General features: G+C 36.0%; 1 protein-coding gene across 1 annotated transcript in view; it reads left to right on the forward strand.

Annotated features, from left to right (window-relative positions):
- The first annotated feature begins 849 nt into the window (after positions 1–849).
- The window catches only part of STXBP3 (syntaxin binding protein 3), a 55059-nt gene continuing 30270 nt past the window's right edge, over positions 850–25638 (forward strand). The window contains exons 1-4 of the mRNA XM_074262856.1: positions 850–1018; positions 14721–14770; positions 15198–15279; positions 19731–19807. Of these exons, the coding sequence (XP_074118957.1) occupies positions 970–1018; positions 14721–14770; positions 15198–15279; positions 19731–19807 (258 nt within the window). The 5' untranslated portion in view covers positions 850–969. The remainder of the gene's footprint in view (positions 1019–14720; positions 14771–15197; positions 15280–19730; positions 19808–25638) is intronic.

A 25638-nucleotide genomic window follows, 5' to 3' on the forward strand; every position in this document is an offset into this window, starting at 1 on the left:
GTCTTCTTATTTTCTAGATGGGGAAAGGGAGGCTCCGAGAGAAGGAACATGCTAGTAGGTGTCAGCCTCAGGATTCATATACAGGCCGGTCGCATTTAAACTTCAGTTCCCGCTCACTCGGCCAAGATGCAACTGCTACCCCTCTCTAGTAAGCGTGTTACAAACGATTAAATTGAAGGGATTTTTTTCCATCCCTTCAACACTCTTTGCCATCAATTTCACAGCAAACACTCCCACCACCGACCCTGGAAATGCTTCTCATTGAAATATGACCAGTTTGCATTGGACAGAGTGGAACGATCAATGGCTGGAGGTAGAGACCTTGTAAAGCTGAGGGTGAAACTGAATGAATGAAACAGCTTGGAGTCCATGACTCCACGGATCACATGGTTCAGGCGGCAGCGGGACGGACAGCCCGGGGAGTGGGACGAAACTGCAGACACTGAAGGAAGTACCTTCTGAGGCAAGGCCCTGCGCCAACACTGCAGGGCCTCATCAAATGGGTTCAAATCCTACCGCAACTTACGTCACTCTGAGCTTGTTTCTTCACCTGTAAAATGGGGGTAATACTTGGAGCATCCATTCTCGAAGGGCTGCTGTGGAATCAGGTGAGATCATGGCTGCAAAGCGCTCTACTCACGGCCTCTATCCTTGTTATTGTAAGCGCAGATTCACAAAGCATCAAAAGATAATAGGCTCCAGAAGAAAACGCCTCCCTCTAGGGGGCGCTCCACTCTCCCTCATCGGAGATCCCCACCCAAGAGGCAGAGCCTTAACCTCGGAGGGAGGGAAAAAAACCTTCCTGGCACGATGACGTCGTGAGGCGGGGCCAGAAAGGCTGGAGGCGGGGCGTTCTCAAGTGACGCCAACAGAGGGGCGGGGCTTTCCCGTCAGTCCGTCCGGTTCTCCGTTCCTTCCCGGGACCGGAGGTTGGTTGGGGCCGCGGCCCGCAGAGATTCGCAAAGGAAGATGGCGCCGCCAGCGGAGGAGCGGGGGCTGAAGAGCATCGTGTGGCAGAGTGAGTGCCGCGGGGCCGCCCGGACCTCCTTCTGGTCCGCGTCCCGGGCGGGGTGGGGTGGGGGGAGCTACTTGTTGCTTCGGGACCCTCCCCTTTCCCCTGCTCTTCTCGGGGCACGGCCCCTCGTACGTCTCGGGCGGCGCCCCGGGCCTCCCGCTGGGGGCTCTGCCTCGGCCCCGTCCACACTCCGCCCCCTGCCCCGGCTCCCGCCTCTCGCAGTCCGGCTTTGGGGCCGGGGTGCCCGCCGTCCTGAGCGGGGCGCGGCCGGGAAGTTAGCCCGGGTCTGTGGCTCCCCAGTATGAAAATGTTTTCTGTCCTGGGCGGGCATCCTCTCCTCCTGTGGTGCGCGCGCGCACGCCCCCTCACCTGTGTATTTGTATATATGTGCGCGCGCGCACATGGACCCTCTAGATATATCACACATGTAGGCTCCGAGGAGACGGAGTGAGGTGCAGAGAAAAGCCCCATTTGGCTGCTTTGTACAGACAGACATAGTAAATGTATGCGTGTGCGTGCATAGCGTGTCAGTGTATATCTATGATTACGTATATGTGCACTGCATGTATGCACTGTGTCGGTGTGTATATACACATGTGTGCATGTATGCATGGTTTATTTACTTATATTTATATACAATGTATTACACTTATACGTGCATATATTTATATATGTATACATATATGCACATCTATAGGCAACAAGGAGACAGTGAGGGGCAGAGAAAAGACCTGTTTGGCTGGTTTGTACAGACAGAAATAAATGTGTGTACGTGTATGTCAATCTATCCCTATAATTACTTTATATATATATAATATACATATATATTATATTACACTTATATGTGTATACTATTTATATATTATATGTGTGTGTGCATACGTACACACAGGCTCCCAGGAAATGAAGTGAGGAGCAGAGAAAAGACTTTTTTGGCTGGTTTGCACACAGACAAGTAAATATATGTGTGTATATGTTTAGATTATTGTATGTCGGTGTATATCTATAATTACTTACATATGCACTGCACACATGAATATGCACAAGGCACATGTATAGATGGTTTGTTTATTAATATATACACGTTATATTTATATACATATATTACATTTGTGTGTATATATTATATTTATGTGTTTATACATGTATACACAATATAGCTCCAAGGAGATGGAGTAAGGAATAGAGAAAAGACTGTTTTATACAGATACATAAATAAATGTGCATGTAGTATGTGCATATAAATATATGTGCATGTATATCTATTTTTGTGATATGCACATATATATGTAAATATGTAATTACAGAGAAGATACTGTGTTAAAAAGCAATAGCTGTGTGTGTATATGTGCAGATTTGTATATAGATTATTACAAATATTTACACTTACATATACACATGGAAATTTATTGTGTGTGTGTCTGTTGTGTGTCTCTGTGTGTATGTATATACATGCATACATACATACATACATATACACATGATCAAAACCTCTTGATTCCTAAATATTTTTCTGAGATGAGATTAAATTGGTTTCCACCAAGATTAAAGTGAGCTGGTGACATGCCCTGTTGGCTGCTGCCTCTGCAGAACTGTTCCTTCCCCTTTTGCACCCTCTCCACCACTCCCCCACCCTCAGCTTTTGAATTGTGCCAGGCAGCAACAAGTACTTAATGAATAAATGCTTGTTGACTGACTAGACTGGCCTGTGCTGATGTGCCATTTGTTGATGTGCTGCTGTGTCACCAGTGAGGTCATTCATTCACACTGTTGCCCCACATCTAAGCCTGATAAGTTGGAAAAGGAACAGCACCAAAGTAGAGAGAAGGAGCTGTTATCAGTTGACCTAATTGAATTGAAAGTAACTTGAGGTCTGGTATAATAGTAATAGTGCATTCTAAGAAACTTATGTGCCAGGTAAAATAGGACACAAAAAGGGGAGTGTGGTACAGTGTATATATGTACATATAGGGAGCAAAGTACATAAAACTGGCAGGGTGAGGAAAGGATTCATGGAAAGTCTAGTAACTCCACTGAACATAGGAAACTCCCTCACCCAAAAAGATGAGGGAGAGTGTCCTTGACATGGAAGACAACTCGAACAAAGCCAAGGAGATGCATGTGAAGTCAGGAAACGAGCCAGAGCGATTGGAATGTAGAGTGTATTGTTGAAGGGATTCATAGGATATAAGTCTGGAAAATAGGTGGGAGCCAGGTTTTTATCAGGCTTTAAATGCCAGATTCGTATTTTAGAATAAGTAATATTTACATAGCACTTTGAGACTTTCAGAACATTTTATATATGTTATCTCATTTGGTATCACAAACCCTGTGAGCCGAATGCTATCCCCAGTTTACAACTGACAAAACTAAAGTTAAGTGACTTTTCTCAGGGTCACATAAGAGTCAGTTTGTGAAATCAAGTTTCCCTGACTTTGCCAAATTCAGTGTCTGAATAAGACAATGAATAACTGTGTCATCTATCCTAGAGGAAATAAATAATTAATTTTGAGGTGGGGAGGGCATCAGTATCATTTTGAGCAAATCAAGAAAAGTCCTTAAGGAGATGGAGAAGGGAACACTTGAAGCATTCCAGGAATTATTAGGCAGAAATAAAAAGTGAGTATACTCTGGGTATAAGAACAGAAAACAACATTTTGTGTATAAGAAACTGCAAGTAAGCCAGTTTCACAGCTGAATTTCTGGCGAAAGTTGTCTGCTCTTCCTCTAAATTGTATGTGATTGAAAAGTAAATAAGTGACTGGCTTTTTAAGGAATTAGCTTTGATCCTGGAAATATTAGAGACATCCTTTTGGAGTTTATTAAGATGGGGAATGACATGGTCAAACGTGCTTTAAGAATATTATTGACATTTGGATAAGAGAATAATTGGAAAAAGGAGATTTAAGGAAATTCAGGAGTCTATTGTGGTAGTCTGTGTAATAGATAGATTATCTGAACTAAGGTAGTGATTATGAGGAAAAAAGAAAATTCATGAGAGATGTAGAGATCTGGCAACTTATTGAATATGAGGAAACCTAGAGAGAAAAGAGTATCAAGGTCAAGGTAATTGATTGTTAAAGACTTAAGAAGGTCAAGAAGAATGAGGATTGAGGAAAAACAGATGTGGCAATTAAGAGATAATTGGTAACTTCAGAGAACATAGTGTCAGTTGAATTATGAGGTTTGAAGCCAGACTTTAAGAGAGTCAAGAAACTCGGAAAATGAAGTAGAGGAACAAAAAGTGATCCTTCTCAAAGAGAAAAAAATAACTTTTCTCAGTTTAGCTGGGGATGGGGGGAAGACAGATAGACACACAGAGAAACTATCAGAAGGGAGAGAGAGGGAGAAAGGGGGAGAGAGAACAATAGCTAGTGGAGGTGGAGGAGCAAAGTGAGGGATTTTTGAGATTGAGGAAGATATGGACATGTTTGTAGGCAGGCAGCCTTTATTAAGCAATGTCCTATGCAGAATCCAAGGAAATCCAAGCTCAGTTCCTGTCCTCAAGGACCTGGTGGAGACAGCAGGTAAATTATTAAGTACATATATGCTGGGTAAACAAAGGGGCCATCTTTTAAAGGGAAGGCATCTCTGGCTGGAGAGACCATTTCACATTGGTGGGATTTTATCTGAGTCTTGAAGGAAGTCAGGAAACATATTAGATCAAGTTGAGGTGAAAGAGTATCCCAGACATGGTACAAAGAGCAGAGATGGGAAATTCAGTATTATATTTGAGAAACAGCAAGCAAGTCAGTTTGAGTAGGGAAGTGAGAAGGAAATAAGGTTTCATGTAGTACTTACTATGTGCCAGGCTTTCCTGTACTAAATACTTTCCAAGTATCTCATTGATCCTTACAATAACCCTTGAAGGTAGGTACTGTCCCCATTTTCCAGTTGAGGAAACTGAGGCAAATAGCCTTTCAGTGACTTTTCCAGAATCACACCACTTATAAGTATGAAAGTAAGATCTGAACTCATGTCTTCCAGATTGTAGGCCCTGTGCTACCTTGATGTCTCAAAGCACAATTATAGAGTTCTTAGAAGGGGAAGTAAAATGTAAGAAGAATGCAAAGTTGGTAACCAGTTATGAAAAGTTTAAATGCCAAACAGTGGAATTGATATAATTTTTTTCCCCTTTGGAGGCATTAGGGGAATATTGTAGCTTGTTGAGAAGGGGGTGATATGGCCAGATATAAACTTTAGGAAAATCGCTTGGCAGCTACATGGGCGATGGATTAGAGAAAGGAAGGACTTAAATTTGGGAGACAAACCAAAAGTCTGCCCTGATAGTGATAAGGAAGAGATATGGAGGACCTGAGTGAGAGAGGACTTGTGAGAGGAGGGAAGGGGAATTGTGAGAGATCTGACTTCCCTGTTCCTGCTGTTCCTTTGTTCACCAAGCTCCTAGACACCTCCTTCCTTTACTCCTCACCCATCCCACACATTCAGTCTGTTGTCAAATCTTGGTATTTCTTTCTTCACAGAACTCTCTGCTTATGTTCCTTTGTTTCATTCCCAGTCACAGCCTTACCTCTATCAGCTCTTGACTATTGCAATAGCCTTCTAACTGGTCTCTCCTTCAGACTTCTTCCTATTCCAATTCGTCTTGCTCTTAAGAGCTCCTAAAAGTGATCTTAAAAGTGCTATGTCACTTCAGTTAGTAAGCTACAATGAATCTCTGTTACCACTAGGATCACACATTAAAGAAAGTCCATTAATACTTGAAGTCCCTGACAACTAGCCCCTTTCCTATTTTTTTCTTTTATATTTTAAACTCTATATTTTTTGCCATTCCTACACTTGCCTACATGTTACTCCTTGACCATGATACTGAATCTCCCATCTCTGTTCCTTTGCACGGACTGTTACCTGCACATGTAGAATATTCTCTCTCCTTATCTCTTCCTCTTAATTTCTCTGACTTCCTTCAAGATTCAGCTCAAATGGTGAAATCTTTGCTGATATTCACCCATTCCTTTTTTTCCGCCATTACTTAGGAAGGATTTTGTTTTGATTATATTTTTGTATTTCCACGTTATAATCTTTTAGTAAAGATGAATTATTTAGAAAGTACCCATTTTACAAGTATTTCTTCATACTAAGTATCAAGTATTCTATATTTTTTTAAATTACTACATTCATAAATCAATAAAAACTTCTTAAATGTTGGAGTTATCTGGTGATTCATGGGGCACAGGTATAAATATTTAGAACTTTCTAGCAGCTTCCTGTTCCTATCCCTTTTTTTTTTTTTTTTAAAGATAAGGAAAATAATGTTCTTTTTATAATTCACTGATAGAAGCAAATGTTCCTGTTTTCCATAAGTACTTATTTTTTAAAACAGTATTGTGGGAAACTAGTGAATAATTTATACTATTTTTAGTATATTTTGAAAAAAATCCCACTTAGCTATGTTCTATATACATTTTTTATTTTTAATTTACTTTTTAATGAACAAAAAACCTAATATTTTTGTCTCTCTCCCATCACCCCTCCCCCATGAAAACACTAAAAATAAAAATATTGTAACAATTATCTACAATTATGTATGGTCAAGCTAATTATCACATTTCTGATGTCCAAAAAATGTATATATTACTCTGTAACCTGAGTTCTTTTTTTTTCTGTCAGGATGTGAATAACATTTTCATCATAAGGCTTTGAAGATGTGTGACTGAACATTTAATCATTGTGTTATTCAGAATTCTTAAGTCTTTAAAAAGTTATTTGTCTTCAATATAGTTGTTATTTTATAGCTGTTATTTAAAAATAATGTTCTGAGTGGTATAATTTCCTTATTAGCATGCCATTTACTTTTGTGGAATCAAGTTTTCTTTCTGATATTAATCATTTTCTTGGATAAAGGGATAAAATATCTGCTCAGATTGTAGATGACAAAAAAGTTAGATGCAAGGGAGAAAAGAAGAGAACAAGTATTTATTAAATGCCTATTTTGTACCATGTGCTATGTTGAGCACTTTGCAAATATTTGATCATAGGTAGGGATAGCTAACAAGTTTCATAACTGGATTCCAAAATATAAATATCTCAAACTGCACCAACCCAGATATAATAGAATGAAATTTATATCAAATTCTAAGATTAGGACACAATTAATAAAAAAGTTCTGAAGGTTTTAATGGATCACAGCATCAGCTAGGTGGCACAACGACTAAGAATGCTGGCCTTGGACAATCAGAAAGACGAGTTCAAATCCTGTCTGAGACACTTAGCAAGGCACTTAACCTCTCCACCTCACTTTTTGCTCTTCTATTAAATTGAGATAATAATAGCACACAGTGATTGTGAAAATCAAAGGAGTTGTATGTGGGAGTACAATAAGTCGGCAAACTTTAAGGTACTATATAATTGTAGCTATTGTTAACAGTATGAATCACCAGTATGAAGTAACAATTTAAAAAGCCATCAACTCAAGCTAAGAAGAGTGTAATGTCCAAGTCTCAGAAGGAAAGATCCCTCGTACTCTGCCTTGATCAGAACACATCTGCCCTACTCAGTGAAGTTATAGGTACCTACATTTCTGGAAGGGTATTGATCAGCTGAATTGATATTGATCCTGAAAGGGTCAATAAGAGTAACAAGGAGCCTGAAGATCATTCCTTACAGTGCTAGGATGAACTAAGTAGTGATGTTTAAGCAGAAGGAGCAAAAAGCTCTCTCTTAAAGGGGAAGTTGTCTCCATTAGCAGCGCCTCCACACTAGAATTCTAGAATTTATGTTTCTTGTTGAGATGTAGGTTGGATTTAAAGAGTTTAAAGCATGGAAGAGACCTCAGAAGTCATCTGGACTTTTTAAACAAGAGATAACTAAGACCCAGATAAGTGAAGTGATTTGCCCAGGGTCACACAGCTGAGCACATAGCCAAGATTTCAACACATGTCCTTTAAATCCATGCTCTTTCTAATATGTCATGCTACTGAATTCCCTTCCAATTCTGAGACTCTCTGAAAAGACAAATAACCTGTTATAATATATTTAACATAGAGCTACATGTATTTTTTTTTTTTTAAGGCTGGGTCTCTCTGTCTCACCTAACTTAGAAGTTTAGGGGCTTCCCACAATCTTAATTCATTAGTAGGATTATTACTGCATGGAAACTTTGAATCTGTTTCCAACCTTGCCAGGTTTCCCCCTCTATAGGTAATGTAGGGGTCCTCTGCTCCAAAGGGCTTAGTTTCCTAGTTGGTTTAGTCCATTAAAGCTCAGAACTCCTCTTGGCTTCTGCCTCTCTGGTACCTAGGATAACTGTACATGTGTCACCAAGCCCGGATCATGTTTGTATTGAGAGGGTAAAGGTACCAGACTTATCAAGGCAGCTGGATGGCATAGTGGATAGAGCACTGGCCCTGGAGATGGGAAGACAGCCTTAGGCAGTTTCTAGCCATATTACCTTGGACAAGTCACTTAATCTATTTCCCTCAATTTCCTCATCTGTAAAATGGGGATAATAATAGCAACAGCCATTGTTAGAAGTTGTTAGAACATTCAAATGAGATAACATTTATAAAGCACTTGAAACTGTGCCTGACACATTGTAGGTACTATATAAAATGCTAGCTATTATATCAAATATTGTAGTTTTACAGAAATTATTAATGTGTCATTATATTATCATTTTAGTATATATGAGATTTTTTTTTGGTGTTGTTGTTTCTGCCTTTTTTTAGGTATGTGTCCATAATCATTGAATAAAGACTCTTAGCATATTTTTCCAAACTAATCTTCCTTCTTTCTTTTCAGCTCCAGCCAAACTAGTATAGTCATTTCCCCTTGCCACCCCATATACATTTCCAGCTCTGTCCTTTAGCTTTTTTTTCCCTCCATGAATGCCCAGGCATCAGTAGGGTTCTGTATACTTCACTCACTTGGCATTTATCTGTCATAACATCACAACATAAGTTAATGTGTTTTGAGTTAATGTCCTGTCTCTCCCTCTAGCTCCTGGAGGACAGGAACTCACATCCCCAGAATGCTTAGTATAGTCAGTGCTCAGTAAATGTGTGTGGAATGACCAGTGAGAGAAGAGTTATGGGAGCTTGTAGTGTTCTCTGTTGAGGTTTTCTTGGAGTCTCTGTGAGCAGCCTTCCTTTCAGTTCAATAACACACACACAAGTACAACCAGGTGTTAAAGTCCAAATCCTTTATTATCTCTTTCAAAGTCTTGTCTCCTTTCCTGGGGCCAGGTTAGCTTTCTTAGAGGCCCATCTCTCTCTCTCTCCTTGGTTCCAAGAGCTTGAGCTCCTGCCGCCAGTCCTTTGTGTCCTCTGCCAGCTTCTTAAGATCCTCTTGAATATGTCTTGGTTTCTGTAAGGGAGGCAGGAGGACTGCCCCCATGGTCCCTGGCTTCCAGTTCTGATTCTGGCTGAGTTTGTCTGAGCTTATATGCTCTCTTATAGGTGTGAATCTTGTGGAACAATATTAAGTACTAAGTACATGTACTGAACTACCATTGTCTTTATCAATTCCACTGACTTAACACCTTGTAACAATCCTGGTTTCAGAGTTCTGGCCTAGAATAGGAGCTGGGGAGATGTTTGGGGGGAAAGCAGAAAAGAAGGGATTTTTTTTTTTTTTTCAGAGACTGCTAGGTAATGTAGTGAATCATGTGCTGGGCCTCAGGTTGGGATGGCTCTCCCCTTAGGCACTGCCCAGCTATGGGAACCTGAGCAAGTCACAACCTATTAGCCTCAGGTTGCTCAGCTATAAAAATACCTACCTTCTAGAGTTATTATGAAGATCAAATGAGATAATATATGTAAAGTACTTAGTACAGTACTTGACACATAGTAGGTATTCCATAGGTGCTCATTACCTCCCTTTATAACAAATCAGAGAAGATAATTGTAGGTCTATAAAAGACATAGTATGGCATGTAACTTTGGGTGACATTAAAAAGAAGGATATTTAAAAACTGAAAAAATCTCAAAGAAGATAGATATATAAAATATTTTAAAGTTTATATATAATAAAAAAAGCATTTCAATAACAACATAAATATTGCTCACCCATTTAGATGTTTCTTTTGAATCATTACATCCTTGAGAAACTAACTCATCACAATTGGCTATTCTTACATATGAGCTTTACTTGCTTTTAGCAATCCAAAACCAGTGATAGTTGTTAGATAAATTTCATAGTAGAACAATTCAATTTTCTTAGATAAGATAAAGAAAATGGGGATATAAGTGGTATTTTCATTCCTTTTAAGGTTGAAGATTAAGTCTTGAAAAAGGATAAAGATAAGGGAAGTAAACAAACAGGTGGCTAAATAGATAATGTTTAAAAATGGGATTTGGTTTTAAAACTATGGCATAAGGAATAATGGGCTCTTGACCCGGAAAAATGTTTATCACAAGGACCAGAAAGAGCCCCCTTGTCTAGAAGTTTGCTGCTCTGATCACTAGGATTTTTAGAATGTTTTTCACAACTATTGAACTGTGGATGGCATTATATAGTGTGCCATATATAATATAAAAGTAACAACAGAGACAATATACATTAACACGAATATTTCCCACTTTTCTTTTAACACAGAATAAAAAATAAAAAAATATAACTATGCTTATGCTAGCATCCATTTATGAGTTGCAACATAGACCACAAAGCCTACTCATTCTATGCAACCCTATTTATTTCTGTTCATTTCTATGCCCAATCCCCCATTGTCAAACAATAAAAGATATGGGACATACTGATCTGGAAATAGTTGGACTTATCTTCTAATCTAGCTTTCATAAAACCTCCTTGTGGCTTTTACTTGTTTTATTACCATAGACAGTTTAAGTCTTGCTGGTCTCCATAGTAGCAGCAGAAACAGTTGCAGCAGTTTTCCCAACAATTGCCATAAGCAAGATAAGTCTTGTATTACAGATTCTTACTATAAGATAAAGGAAGCAGATCCTTTTTACTTGCAGCTCACTCTTGACTGTTTTCTTTAGCCTCTTATGTTACCATCTGTTAATTCTAACTCTTTCCTTTCCTTCCTCTGTGTATTGTAACCCCCTCTCTCCCCATATAAATATGTGTGTGTTTATTTATTTTCCATTTAAAGATATGTCATTTTAAAGATGCTTTCTCTGTTTTGTGGTCAACTATAATTAGATAAACATAATAGTTCCCTGGAATTTAGGCAGTTTTTGAAAAAATAATCAAGTTGGGTTTAATTCCCTACAATTATGTACTTATTACTTTGAACTGCCCAGTTTTGTGCCATTTTATTTATTTCATTTATTTAAATGCATACCCATTTTAACCCTCTAAATAATTAACAGAAGGTGTGTCTCCAGCCATTTATTTATATTTATATCTTAGCATACATTTTCAAGTCTACCTGCCTTCTCTCCAATATCATCCAAGTACATCATTATTATTGGAAACCTGACAATCATAATTTTTTGAATCCAGGTTTTAATCATAATAAAGATTTGAGTGAAGTGGAAAAAATAGAGACACTAATACATAACATAAGAAAACATTGTTAAGTTATCTTATTTGATTCGCACAAAAATCTTGGGGAATAGCAAGATAGATATTGTCATTTTACAAATAAGGAAACTGTCTCACATCTCTCACTTCTATTAAAAAGTAATTAAAATTAAAATCCAAGTCTCCCAGTTCAATCTTTTCCCAGTAGCCTTTTTCTAATTCACATATTACAATGTATGTATTTTTAAATGCTAATGTCAGTTGAAAATTATAGTGATGCTTTGTCTACTTTATAATAGTTTAGATTTGTTGGAATTAGTTTCTTTGTGTCCATTTGTATTATCTAGAGCAAATATTCTTTTTTTTAATAATAGCTTTTTATTTTTTAAAATACATACAGAGTTTTCAGTGTTCACCCCAGCAAAACCTTGTTCCAAATTTTTCTCCTTTTCTTCCACCTTCACCTTCTCCTAGACAGCAAGCAGTCCAATATAAGTTAAATATGTGCAATTCTTCTTTTTTTTCCTTCAATGTTTTTATTAATTTTTATAATCATAACATTTTTTGACAGTACATATGCATAGGTAAAATTTTTTTTTTTTTACATTATCCCTTGTACTCCCTTCTGTTCCGAGTTTTTCCCCTCCTTCCCTCTACCCCCTCCCCTCGAGGCAGGCATTCCCATACATATTAAATATCTTATAGTATATCCTAGGTACAATATATATGTGCAGAATCGAATTTTGTTGTTGTTATTGTTGCAAAGGAAGAATTATATTCGGAAGGTAAAAATAATCTGGGAAGAAAAACAAAAACAAAAAAAAAATAATAATAATGCTCACAGTTTACACTCATTTCCCAGTATTCCTTTTCTGGATGTAGCTGATTCTGTCCATCATTGATCAATTGGAATTGGATTAGCTCTTCCCTATATTGAAGATATCCACTTCCATCAGAATACATCCTCATACAGTATCATTGTTGAAGTGTTTAATGATCTCCTAGTTCTGCTCGTTTCACTCAACATCAATTCATGTAAGTCTCTCCAAGCCTCTCTGTATTCCTTCCGTTGGTCATTTCTTACAGAACAATAATATTCCATAACATTCATATACCATAATTTACCCAACCATTCTCCAATTGATGGGCATCCATTCATTTTCCAGTTTCTAGCCACTACAAAAAGGGCTGCCACAAACATTTTGGCACATACATGTCCCTTTCCCTTCTTTAGTACTTTCTTGGGATATAAGCCCAGTTGTAGCACTGCTGGGTCAAAGGGTATGCACATTTTGATAACTTTTTGTGCATAATTCCAGATTGCTCTCCAGAATGGTTGGATTCTTTCACAACTCCACCAACAATGCATCAGTGTCCTAGTTTTCCCACATCCCCTCCAACATTCATCATTATTTGCTCCTATCATCTTAGCCAATCTGACAGGTGTGTAATGATATCTCAGAGTTGTCTTAATTTGCATTTCTCTGATCAATAGTGATTTGGAACACTCTTTCATATGAGTGGAAATAGTTTTAATTTCATCATCTGAAAATTGTCCATATCCTTTGACCATTTATCAATGGGAGAATGGCTTGATTTCTTATAAATTAAAGTCAATTCTCTGTATATTTTGGAGATGAGGCCTTTATCAGAACCTTTACCTGTAAAAATGTTTTCCCAATTTGTTACTTCCCTTCTAATCTTGTTTGCATTAGTTTTGTTTGTGCAGAAACTTTTTAATTTGATATAATCAAAATTTTCTATTTTGTGATCAATAATGGTCTCTAGTTCTCCTTTGGCCACAAATTCCTTCCTCCTCCACAAGTCTGAGAGGTAAACTATCCTATGTTCCTCTAATTTATTTATGATTTCGTTCTTTATGCCTAAATCTTGGACCCATTTTGATCTTATCTTAGTATGTGATGTTAAATGTGGGTCCATTGTGCAATTGTTCTAAACATATTTCTGTTATGGGCCAGAACTCTGAACTTGAAACAAAGGATACTTACAAGTAGAATTGAGGAGACTATGGTTAAATCTAGTTTAGCATTTTAATCCTACAACAAATAATGGTTTCCTAGTGATAAAATGTTTGATTTATACTCAGCGTAGAGCATATAAGCAAAAAGCTCTCAGGGCCAGAAAGGATAAGTGTATTAGAAGCTCTTGGAGGCTGAGACGGATTCATTCCATCGGCCACCTTTATGGAGGTTGAAGCACAAACTTATGGATTTGGAGAGAAGTCAAAGGACTGGCTGCAGGAACTCAAGCTCTTGGAACAAAGGAGAGAGATAGGCCTCTAAGAAAGCTAACCCAGCCCCAGGAAAGGAGACAAGACTTTGAAAGAAATAATAAAGGATTTGGACTTTAACACCTAGCTGCATTTATGGTGATTACTGTACTGAAACAAAGGCTGTCTTCAGAGACCCCCAAAAAACCTCAACAGAGAAGATTACATTTTAGAGAGAACATTAGACATTTCCACATTTATCATGCTGCACAAGAAAAGCCAGATCAAAAAAAGGGAGGAAAAAAAGAAACACCACGAGAAAGAAAAAACAAACAATAACAGTTAAGATGAAAATACAATGTTGTGATCTACTTTTAGTCCTCATAGTCCTCTTTCTGGATGCAGATAGTTCTCTTCATCACAAGTCTATTGGAATTGCCCTGAATCACCTCATTTTTTTTTTTTTTCAATTTGGAATCACTTCCTTTTTAAAAAGAACCAAGTCCATCACAGTTGATCATCACATAATCTTCTTGTTAAAGCAAATATTCTTACTTTGAGAATTGGAAAATGGGATGAGGTGATATTTTCACAAGTATTTTCCAGGTTTAGTTGCTTACTTTTGGTTTTACTATTTAATTAACAGATTACGACTTTGAAAGTATAATTTAACTGAAAATAAAATGAATCGATAATCCATTTAGAAAGTCATTATTAAACGATATTAACAATTTCCCATATTGTGGGAACCACTGTTTAAGTGACTTTAGTGTTTTTAAGTATTAAAATGTATAATTTTTTCAATCTTTTAAAAATTTTAATGGTATATAATTTTTCTAATTACAAGTAAAGGTGGATTTTTAATGTTCATTTTTATAAGATTTTGAGTTTTAATTTTTTTCTCCCTTTCTCCTTTATCTCTCTTTTCCCCAAGGCAGCAAGGCAGTGATATAGGTTGTACTTGTATAATCAGTTTTTTTTTTTTTTTAACAAAATATAGACTTCTTTAATTTATGTTTTTCTTTTCAGAAATAAAAACAACAGTACTTGATGATTGTAAGAAGGAAGGAGAATGGAAGGTAAAAATTGCATGTTTTTTTAATACTGTGTCTGCACCTGGCAATTATATTTTTAATGGAATTTGATGCCAAACATAAGCAAAAATGTATGTTTGAATGAATTAAAAAGTGTTTATTATGTGCAAAATGCTGTGATTTTTTACATATAAAATATAAGGAAATAAAAAAGGCCATTTTAAAGACATCTTGAATCATAGAATAGGAAAAATATATATTCAGTTTCCCAGAGACTGTATTGTCAAGCATAGATAAAGCTAGTTTTCAGAGCTCTATAAATTTCATTTCAGCATTGTAATTTCCCATCATATTTCATAGATGCTTTTATAAGTTTATGTGAATTTTATTGATAAGATTAATAGAAAATATTTGATCCTGTATTAGTGGTCGGTCATAAGTTATTTAATTTTTAATTTATTTTTATTTTTAGATAATGCTTTTAGATGAATTTACCACTAAGCTTTTGGCATCATGTTGTAAGATGACAGATCTTCTAGCAGAGGGTATAACTGGTAAGTATTCACTAATGTTGATGTCCACTTTGATTATTGAGAGACATGTGAGAGATTTCTGGGTCTTACTACAAAAATTTGAAAGTTTTTAAATATAATTTTTATGAGATTGATAATCATCAAGAAGGGCATGTTTTTCACCATACTAACAATAATCAGATTTGTTTTACATAATTCTGTATCTGTGCTAATACTCAAAATTGAACAAGTATAGTAGTGTCTATTTTAATTTTTTACTTGAAGAAATAGTGCATTGTCAGACCCAGGTCTTTGTAATTTGGTTTGGCTTACATGTTTTTCTTTGTTATAAAGAAGGGTTCAGTGGGGTGGGAGAGTGTGAGTATAGGTGTGGGGAGTGTGAGAGGGTGTATATGTGGGAATGAGGGGTGTGGGGGATTGGAGGGGATGTGGTGAGTGTATGTGTGGGGATGGGTGTGTTTAGGTAGGGAGGATGGGTCCAAATGACATTAATTGGAAATGAAGAAAATGAGAGTCAGAGTAACTAGTAACTTACCCAGCTTCACTCAGCAAATAGCAGAACCAGCATTTGAACCCAGGTTTTCTAACTAAACCCATTACTCATTCTTCAAGACCACAATTTTCAAATTTCATTGTTCAGGCCAGGAAATTTCTCTGAATCAAAAAATATTATGTGCAGGTGGAAATGCTTTTAACCTGTTTCTTTCCCCAAATATCAGAAGGGAAAGCAGAAAATTCTGTGTTTAGTGTCCATTTCTCATTTTGGATCATTGCATTTACTTCTGTTTATGGTCCTTCTCAAAAAAGACTTCCAAGCACCACTTTTAAAATCCCAATTACTTTTCTCTAAGAATCCCATCCATAAAACCTCTATTTTTGCTAAGTTTTCTTACCTAAGCTTACTCACTGATTGGGCAGTTGCCTCAGTCTGAGACCTGTTAAAAACCTTAGCTTTACAAGGCCAAGGTCTTCCACCTCATCTAGGGAGAAATCCACTTGGATTAATCTGTATCTGGCCATTGTATATTGGTTCCAGAAGAGAGTTAGAGGCTGTCGACCTTGTACTTTCTCTCACCTAAATCTAATTCACTTGTATGTCATGTCATATCTCCTGATGCCATGGTCCTCTTTGAGAACAAAGGACAAACAATAACATTTTGCCCACTCTTAACTTTGCCCCAGGCCTCAATACATACCCAGCATGCCACTTGTTACTTAAAAAGTTGGGGCTTTTTTTTTTTTTTAGATTTTGAATCTTTTCCTTATACTGCATTGCCAAAAGGATACAGTTTTAAGCATTTATGAAGGTATGCAGTGTTTTTACCATTTGTCTTCTTCATCAGTCCATTACCATAAAAGATTTCCTTTACTACGGGGGGATTGTGATGTTATATTACTTGCTCCCAAGGTTACAACATGTGCACAAATAAATATAATATGAGGCCTTTTGAAGGGGGAAAGAACAATTAAGGGCTTCTGAGAAGGCTTCATTTCTTGTGGTGCTACCTGAATTAACTGTTAAAGGAAGAGGAGAGGTGCACCTTTTATGGGGGGATAGCAGAGACCCAAAGAAGTTAAAAATGAATATAGCTAAGTGGGAAAATTAAGAAATGTTTGAGGAGATGTCTGTTCTGTTTCCTCACCTTAAGTGGAGAAATATATAACTCTACTTTCCAATCAGAGGTACAAAGGGTAAGGATTCTTAAAGATAACAATTATGAGGGACCATGTTTCAGACATGGAGAACAATCTAATTATATGCATGAGGGCAAAAGATAGTGTGTCAAATTGAGGAAGCAGCTAGTAATTCAGTTTTTTTTAGAACAAAGTATATTTTAGGAGAATAATGTGAAAAATATGAAAAGGAAGAATAGAGCCAAATTTATAGGAGTTGATGTAAGAAAAAATGGATGACAGGGTTTAGAACCTGAGTGACTGGAAGGATGATGTGCCTATGTTAGAAACAGAAATTTGGAGGGGTATTGTACTTAGGGTAGAAAATGATTAATTCCATTTAAGATACATTGAGCATGAAATGGCAAGAAGGTATCCACATAGAAAGATATTTAACAGAGTCAAGATGTTTTAGGCTTCTATACAAGAGCCCCACCTTGTTTTTAGAAAATTAACACTTTGGGATTTCAGAAACAGGGAATTTGAGAGTTGGAATGAATTAGCTGCTTTTAGTCCAACTAACAGACAGAAGGAGTCTCCAAGATAACATACCTGACAAACCATTCAGCTTGAAGACCTCCAAATAGGAAGATCCTACATGCTTTTGTCCATTCTACTTTTGGACAGCTAAAATTGTTAAGTAGCTTTTCAGGAAGTCAAGTCTCAATTCATTTGTATACCAAATAAATAAGTTGATGTAAGAAAATGTAAAGGATAATTAATCATCAAAGAATTACAAGGCATCATGACATCTACTTAATTCAGCTAAAACTACACTTATACAGTATTTTAATTTTGTATTCTTTCTTGAAAATATTGGAATATCCAATAGCCCTCATTATTAGGTACTCTATCCTAATTCAGACTCTTTGCGTGCTTTATTTTAAGTTTCTTAGCTCTTGTTCTTGGTGAAAATAAAGCTTAGTAACTTGTAGTCCTCTTTACCATATTGTTTTAAATATTGTAAGATTATTTAGTCCTCTTCAGATCTTTTGTTATCTTAGTGAAGTAATCATAGTAGTCTACCTTTGTCATGGAACTCAACACTATTCAAGTATTCTACGTCATTTCCAGGTATAGGCCTCATAATATATATAATATTCTTAGAAAGACTAATCAGTTTTGAAAACAATAATATTAGTGCACACTTTCCTTAATATGCAATCCTGATAATAGCAGTTTCTTTTTGACTGAAAAAATAAATATTATTTATTTATAAAGAATTTTGTAGTACTTAAACTAAACATTTAGCTCATAACTTTCTATGAACATCAGAGCAATTGACTAAAATTCAAAACATCTGGGTTCTAATGCCAACTGTTATTTAATAGCCTTGTGACCTTTAATAAGTCATTTATCCTATCAGCCTATTCACTGCCCTTTAAAACAGGGTTTTATTCCATCATCCCAGCCATTTATCAAAAATTTTTAATAGCATCAAGATTTTCCTTAGAAAATAGTTTGTTCCTTATTTTGTTACATGTTAAACAACCATAATTTTTCATTTATATTATTTAATAAATAAAATACTCATTTTACATAGTAGAAAATGTAAGCTTAAAACATTTTTCAGGTATTTCCATGAGTGTTTCTTATTACTTATCACTGCATTTCATAATGGTTTTCTAATTCACCCTTTCCCAAATAGAAGAGTCTAGCATAAAGGCAGAAATAAAAACATTTCCCTTTAAATTCCCAATGATAAAATTAAAATAGAGACATCTAATGGACTCTCCAAAATAAGTAACTTGAACTTAAAATATGATTTTGCAATTAAATTATTGGGAATAAATAGCAAATTAAGTTTTCAGTACAATTTGAAAACTTTCTTCATCTCATAATGTAAATTTAGCCACAGTTTTACTTTAAGAGGTTGGATCCCAGATAAACTATAGACTGCATTAATATTTTGCTTTTCTAGATTTGGTGAAGAGAGGAGAAAGGAAGCGGATATCCATATTTAAAAGAGAAGTCAAACAATAGCCCTTCTTTCTTGTCAGCTTGATTAAGTGTTTAATTATGGCTAGGGTTTCTGGGCTTTTTGCCAGTGACATATTTTAAGGTGTGGTATTCTTATTTCAGCATAAAACTTTTTCAATACTAATTTAGAAGTGAACTTTTTAGACTAAAAGTTATCATGGTTTTGAAAAGAAATAATCTTGTAACTTTTTTTTCTTTAGTATTTAAACATGTTTTAAAGTATTAAATTATTTAATGACATGTAAAGAAAATTTTTTAGAAATGATGCCCAGATACATAATCATTACTCAAGACAGCATTACCAAATGTTATAATTAAAAACTTTTTTACAAGTTTTTTTCTGTTAATGTACTTTCCCCCCATTGTTCTTTTACTATTTTTCACATCTCCACACTTCCCATTTTGCTGCAACTATTATATTATAAAATATGCAACTGCATATTTTTGCAGTCAGTCAGCATGTGCTTAGCAATTTTAGCTATTGTCTTTTAGCCATTTTCTTGCTCCTAATTACTTCTGCTTAACTTTCCTTCATAATGAAGAGGCAGTCTCATCTAAGGATTATTGAATGAATAATGCTACTAATGGTTCACTGGTTATGTTCATTGTACATTTTAAGAGCTCTCTTTTATCAAATGAGGTAAACCATTTTGAAGGGAGTTATATAAGTGGTGAGCATACTATAGCCTACATGCTAATTTTATAAAATAAGCACGGTATAATGCTTATTTTTTTTTTAGGATTTGAATATGCAGACATAAGCATATATAGAAAATTTCTCTCTCTCTCTTTTTTTTTTTTTTTTTTTTTTTTACTAGTTGTGGAAAATATTTATAAGAATCGTGAGCCTGTCAGACAAATGAAAGCACTTTATTTTATCACCCCAACATCAAAGGTTAGTGTTTTTAATTTTTCAGAAGTTAACTTTTTTTTCCCTCAGCTTTAAAAGATCATAAATGTATAACTATATGGACCTTAGAGATCATGTAATTTAATCACCTTATTTGTAAAATGAGTAACAGATTCAAAGAACTAAGTAATTTGATCACTGTGATCACAAAGTTTATGAATAGCAGATACATGATTTGAACTGATATCCTTTGATGCTAAATCTAGTGCTTTATCCATTGTACCATTTACTTATAGTTTTGCTTGTGGAAAAGAATGAATGATTATCAGAAACATTAAAATGTGCCACTGAAAAACTTAGAGTTGACCTTCAGAATTGTTTATCAAGAACAGAGAGGTCTGAAGATTTCTCTTCCAGCAAATATGTAGAACAAGGAGGATTTTGCCCTTCTCTAAATAGTGTGTTCTGTATTTGGCCTTTCCATTATGGCCAGATTACTGCATACTGTCCTTAAAGTCAAAGTTAGTTTGCTTCCTAAAACAGAAGGAATAAGGGACTGAGGGATGCTTCATGTTGTCAGAGAGGTAAAATGCCCTTTAAAAATGTAAGAAGAATTGAAAGTGAAAACAACCTTTCCCTTACCCCTCAATAAAAAGGGTAAGTAAGAAGCAGAAAGTAATCCAATACATCAGGAAGTTGGAGCATAAAAGAATGTCATACAGTAAAGAAAAAGGACTAGTGAACATTGGGAGCTGAGTAGTGGATTAAAAGCTCTTTGTACTTGTATCCCCAGTACTGCTTGGCACATATTAAGCATTTAATAGCTACTTGGTGATTAATTAATTGATAGGCACACTGGATTTTAGAGTAGATTTTTAAAGGTCTAGACGTTTCAGGAATGAAATTTCGAAGATATAAGGAGAAATAATTTGGACAAGAAAGAAAAACGGACTTGTGGATGTGCAGGAGATTCATCACCTACTTTAGATTTTAAAAAAATACATATAGAATATAGAAACAAGGATAAATAATGGAGGATATATTTTAAAGTTGGCATAATCCTTATAAGAATAACGTCAGTAGTTCTAAAGTTAAGGATGAACAAATGTTAAAAAGACTTGAGGATAACTGAAGCTAAGAAGACAGGGATTCTTACTTTCTTCTCCTTTTCTGTCAAGGAAAATTATTTTTGATTATAAAGAGGGAGGGGAAGAAAGCCTAACAAATTTGTCAAGACAATTAGGAAATAGAAAGTACAAAGCTACCTTTTGATAAGTTCAAGTCATCAAGCTCCAGTTTTGTAGCAGTGAAATGATCTTTGAAAGGTCATGAAGACCTGCCTCAGGATTGGAGAAGGATGAATGTTTTCAAAAAGAAGAGAATGGAGTCATCCTAGTACAGACTGGTTCAGCTTTGAATCCTAGAAGAATTCTAGAAGATATTATTAGGCATGTGTTAATAAGGAAGTAGAATAAGTGATCACAAGAAAGCATCATCAAAAATTGTCCATGCCAGAACAACTTAAGTTTCTTTTTTTGCAGGGTTATTGGCTTATTAGATTAAAGGGGATGCTACAGATATAGTTTGTCTACATTTTCTATATTTAAATATTGGATGAATTCTTTCATGCTCTTCTTGTAGAAAATATGGAAAGAAATAGAATAGATATTTGTATAGTTAGATACATTATTTATTGGTTGAGTCATTCAACCTCAAAACAACAATTAATGATTTTGATGAAATTTGGAATAGTTCTCTCCTTGAATTCCCAAGGATTTGTCTTGACAGTATACTTTTTAGCATTCATATATCAGCAACATAAACAAAAGTATGGACAGAATTTGTCTCATATTTGCAAAAGTCCCAAAGCTAGGAGTCAACATTGTATAGTGTATAGATAGAATGTTAGATTTAGAGTAAGAAGACCTCAATTCAGATCCTGCTCCAAATATTTGCTACATGACTCTCAACTAGTCATGAAATCTCCTAAGTTCTGTTTGCTGTCAAACAATCTAGATGACCATTTTCTGGGGATGTCATAAAGTGAATTCTAGTTAATCTGCAAGTTAGATAAATCACTTCTAAGAATCGATCAGCAACTATTTATTAAATATTTATTATAAGCAGGCACTATCCTAAGGGCTGGGGATATAAAGAAAGCCTAAAGCAGTCCCTGACTTGAAGGAGTTCAGAGTCTTATAGGGGAGATAGCATATTTATAAGTGGATATGTACAAGATACATGGAGAACAATGATGGGAGATAATAGAAGGGAAGGCTCTAGCAGCTAAAGAAATGGGAAAGGCCTCCAGCCTCCAACACTGTTCCCACAGTAGTATTGGTGCTGGGTTTGGAGTGTTCTTCTTCCGTCTTTATCCCACTTGGTGAGCTCTTCCGCTCTCATTGGTTCAATTGTGAACTCTTTTTTAGAGGATTCCCAGATCCAGATGTCCAGCCTTAGTCTCTTTCCCAAGTTCTAGTCTCTTATCATTAACTGCCTTTTGTACAGATGGCATCCCTTGGCATCTCACACTTAGTATGTCCAAAACAAAACTCAGTATTTTCTTTCCAAATTGTTTTTGTCTCCACATATTTCCTCACATTGGGGAGCCCACTTCCATCCTCTCCAAACCGCAGGCTCCCAGCCTTGGTGACATCTTGGCTCCTCACTATAGTCATCTCAAATCTCCTGACATGAGGTCTTGCCATTTCTACTTTCCCAGCTTCTCTTTTCTCTTTTTATACCACCAGCTGCCTGCTGTAGACCCTCGTCATCACAGACAGAGCCTCATGGTCCTAGCTCTCTTTGCTACAGATCTCTCCCCAGTGATTTGGTTCTAGGCTTACTTTGTTACCCCTAGTCACTTCAGATGGTAAACTCCAGAAGCTCCCTGTTTCTTGTAGGGTCAAACACAAAACACCTCTTCCAACTTTTTTGGTCTTTCTAGACTTCTCTCCCCTTCCAGTCCTTTTCAGTCTGCTACCTGGTCTTCTTGCTATTCTTCTGGTGTATCAGTGTCACTGGTCTCCTTCAAGATCCTTCTCCTTAAGAGGTGCTTCCTGTTGTGTGCATCCACAAAGACACACATGCATCTTGTATATACATAGTTACATGCATGTTTTCTCCCTCATTAGAATGTGAGCTTTTTGAGGGCAGGGACTATGTCTTTTTCTGTAAAAATGTCATATAACATGGTGCTTCATGTTGCTTTGCATTCATGTTTGTTGATTGATTACCTGGGTGACTGAAGGAAACTAGTGATTTTAAGTGGTAGGTAGAGGAGAGAGAGAGGGAGAGGGAAAGGGAGAGGGAGAAGGAGAGGGAGAGGGAGAGAGGGAAGGGAAAAGAGAGAGAGAGAGAGAGAGAGAGAGAGAGAGAGAGAGAGAGAGAGAGAGAGAGAGAGAGAGAGAGAGAGAGAGAGAGTGTGTGTGTGTGTGTGTGTGTGTGTGTGTGTGTGTGTGTGTGTGTGTGTGTGTGTGTGTGTCTTTATACTTAGTCCTGGATCTTTGACTTCAGAAAATGACTTCACATTCTGAGATTCTTAGTGTGTGTATCTCAAAAGTTAAATTGTTACTGAGTTGTACAGTTTTTTTTTTAGTTGACTTCTTATTTTTATTCTGTTAAAATATGAATTGTCCTCTGTGTAGAAATTTAGCTGAAAGCTCTCTTTTTTGTCTTTAGTGTTGCTTGAAGTATTTTCATGAATCTTTGATCTTTTTGATATACTATTTTGCATTTGCTTTGAACCTGACCCAGGATTTTGTTACTTTAAAAAGCAAATCAAGTATCAGGTATCTCTTCCCTTGAATAGTAGCTTTGTCCCTTTTGTAGCCTTTGGAAAAAGAGATGAGCATGTATGGTTAATTCTGCTGCTAATTGAAGGGAGTTGAGAATTACATGTACATATATACATTCATATAGAAATATATTGTTAAGTGAAATCTACCAGCTTCTATATTTTTTGGGGGTCATTTTTGTTTTTCACAGTAAGTATTTTCTAATTATCTTTCAGGTTTACTTAGTGCTTAATGCAGCTACTTGTTTTCAGTCTAATTAGTTGTTTGCTTTTTTGGGGTTTGTGTGTATGTGTGTGTGTGTGTATCATAAAAGCCCTTAGATATTTAAATAAATCTCTAGATTGCAACTAGTCTTGCCTAGCAATGGGCACATTCACTAATTTTTCTTAAATTATGTGAAGGCAATTTGCTGGAGCTGGGTATACAAAGGTGGGGGCGAAAGAACAGTTCCTGCCTTGAAAGAGCTTACTTACATTCTAATGGGGGAAGAAAAGCAGAAGAAGCTGAAAAGAGTGGTGGCAAAGTTTTAAAATAAAAGAATATCTGGGAAGCATAGAAAGCATGTGTCCTCAAAAATGGAGATCCCTAACTGGAACTCACTAATAGGAGAAAAGGAGGCTCTGGCATAGATTTCCAGTGATTTTTACCAGATGACAAATTACTGATTCCTGAGTTAGTCATGGTGGTTCTGTCCAATAACTCAGAGGTCCTGCTGGGATGTGAAGCAGGGCTGGCCTGGCCCATTCCCCAATATCTCTTAGCAGATATTAATGTCTGTTGCACCTGGTATAGTGAACAGAAAGCTAGCCCAGAGTCAAGACCTGAGCAAGACCTCTGCTCAAGTTCATCTGTGTGATCCTGGGCAAATAAGTCACTTAACCTCTCAGTGCCTATAGTAGCTTTCTAAGACAGTCATTTGCAGAGCAGCTATTAATCTGTGTTGATAGAGAAAGTTCTTCACAGAGAGATGCCAGTATTGATGAAATTTCAGTACATTTTTATGAATTAGTTCTGATTAAATGCAAATGATGTGATTTAAAAAAAAAAAACCTACTGGGTACTGGAGAGAGCTTTTGAAATAATATAACCTTGGTGCTCTAGGAACATTTTATTAGCAATTTATTACAGTGCCACTTTCTATCTGTGTTTATATATAGATGTACATAGTTATTCATTAGATTAGTGAAAAAATTTGATAGTTCCCTATAGAGAAATGAGGCTTAGTGGTTATCAGGAAGAAATGGATTCTAATCCTGCTCATGACACATAGTAGCTGTGTAACCCAACAAAACTCACTTAATTTCTCTGAGCCTCAAGGTTTTCTCATATGTAGATTGAAGGGACTGAATTAGATGGTCTCTAAGGTCCCTTAGAATTCTAAATCTTATGATTCTGTGATCAATGATCTCAAGTTAACAATATTTTTATCAACTCAGAATTGCTGATAAATAAAATTTGAGAGTAATTTTAAAGTTTAAAAATTAAAGTACAATTTAATTCTTACAATCTACAAATATTTACAATCTACAAGATAGGTTTTATTTATCTGAAATAGTAAATATTTAGAAATTTTCCTCCTCTCCCAACCTCTGTACAGTTTTTCTGCTGATTTTGAGTATGTTCTTTTTTTTTCTTCATTGCTTTTGCATAATTGGAGCCATCTATTAGTAAATTAATATCTTTATTTACTTTTCTGTTTTTTTTGGGGGGGTGCGATGATCCTCCAATTTTTGAATAAAAGCAAAGTAACATTTTTGTGTTAGGGTGTTTTTTTTTGTTGTTGTTGTTGTTTTTCATTTTGTTTTGGGTTTTGTGTCCATATTTTTCTAATCATTAATGTGGATGGTTTCTTAATCTTGAAGTTTAAAAACATTCATTTTCCTGATTCTTTATTTGCTTATTTTATTAGCGGAACCTTTTCTACCATCTGATATGGGTACCTGTTGCTCCACATATCCTATTGCAGTAGCATGGAAAGTTAGTACCTTTAAGTGTTAAAGATATTTGCCTTCTGCTACTTCTTTTTTAAAAGATCCATGATGCAATTTTTTTTTAAACTTTTTAATATCATGGATCTCT

The sequence above is a fragment of the Sminthopsis crassicaudata genome, chromosome 4 (assembly GCF_048593235.1).
Source record: "Sminthopsis crassicaudata isolate SCR6 chromosome 4, ASM4859323v1, whole genome shotgun sequence".
NCBI lineage: Eukaryota > Metazoa > Chordata > Mammalia > Dasyuromorphia > Dasyuridae > Sminthopsis > Sminthopsis crassicaudata.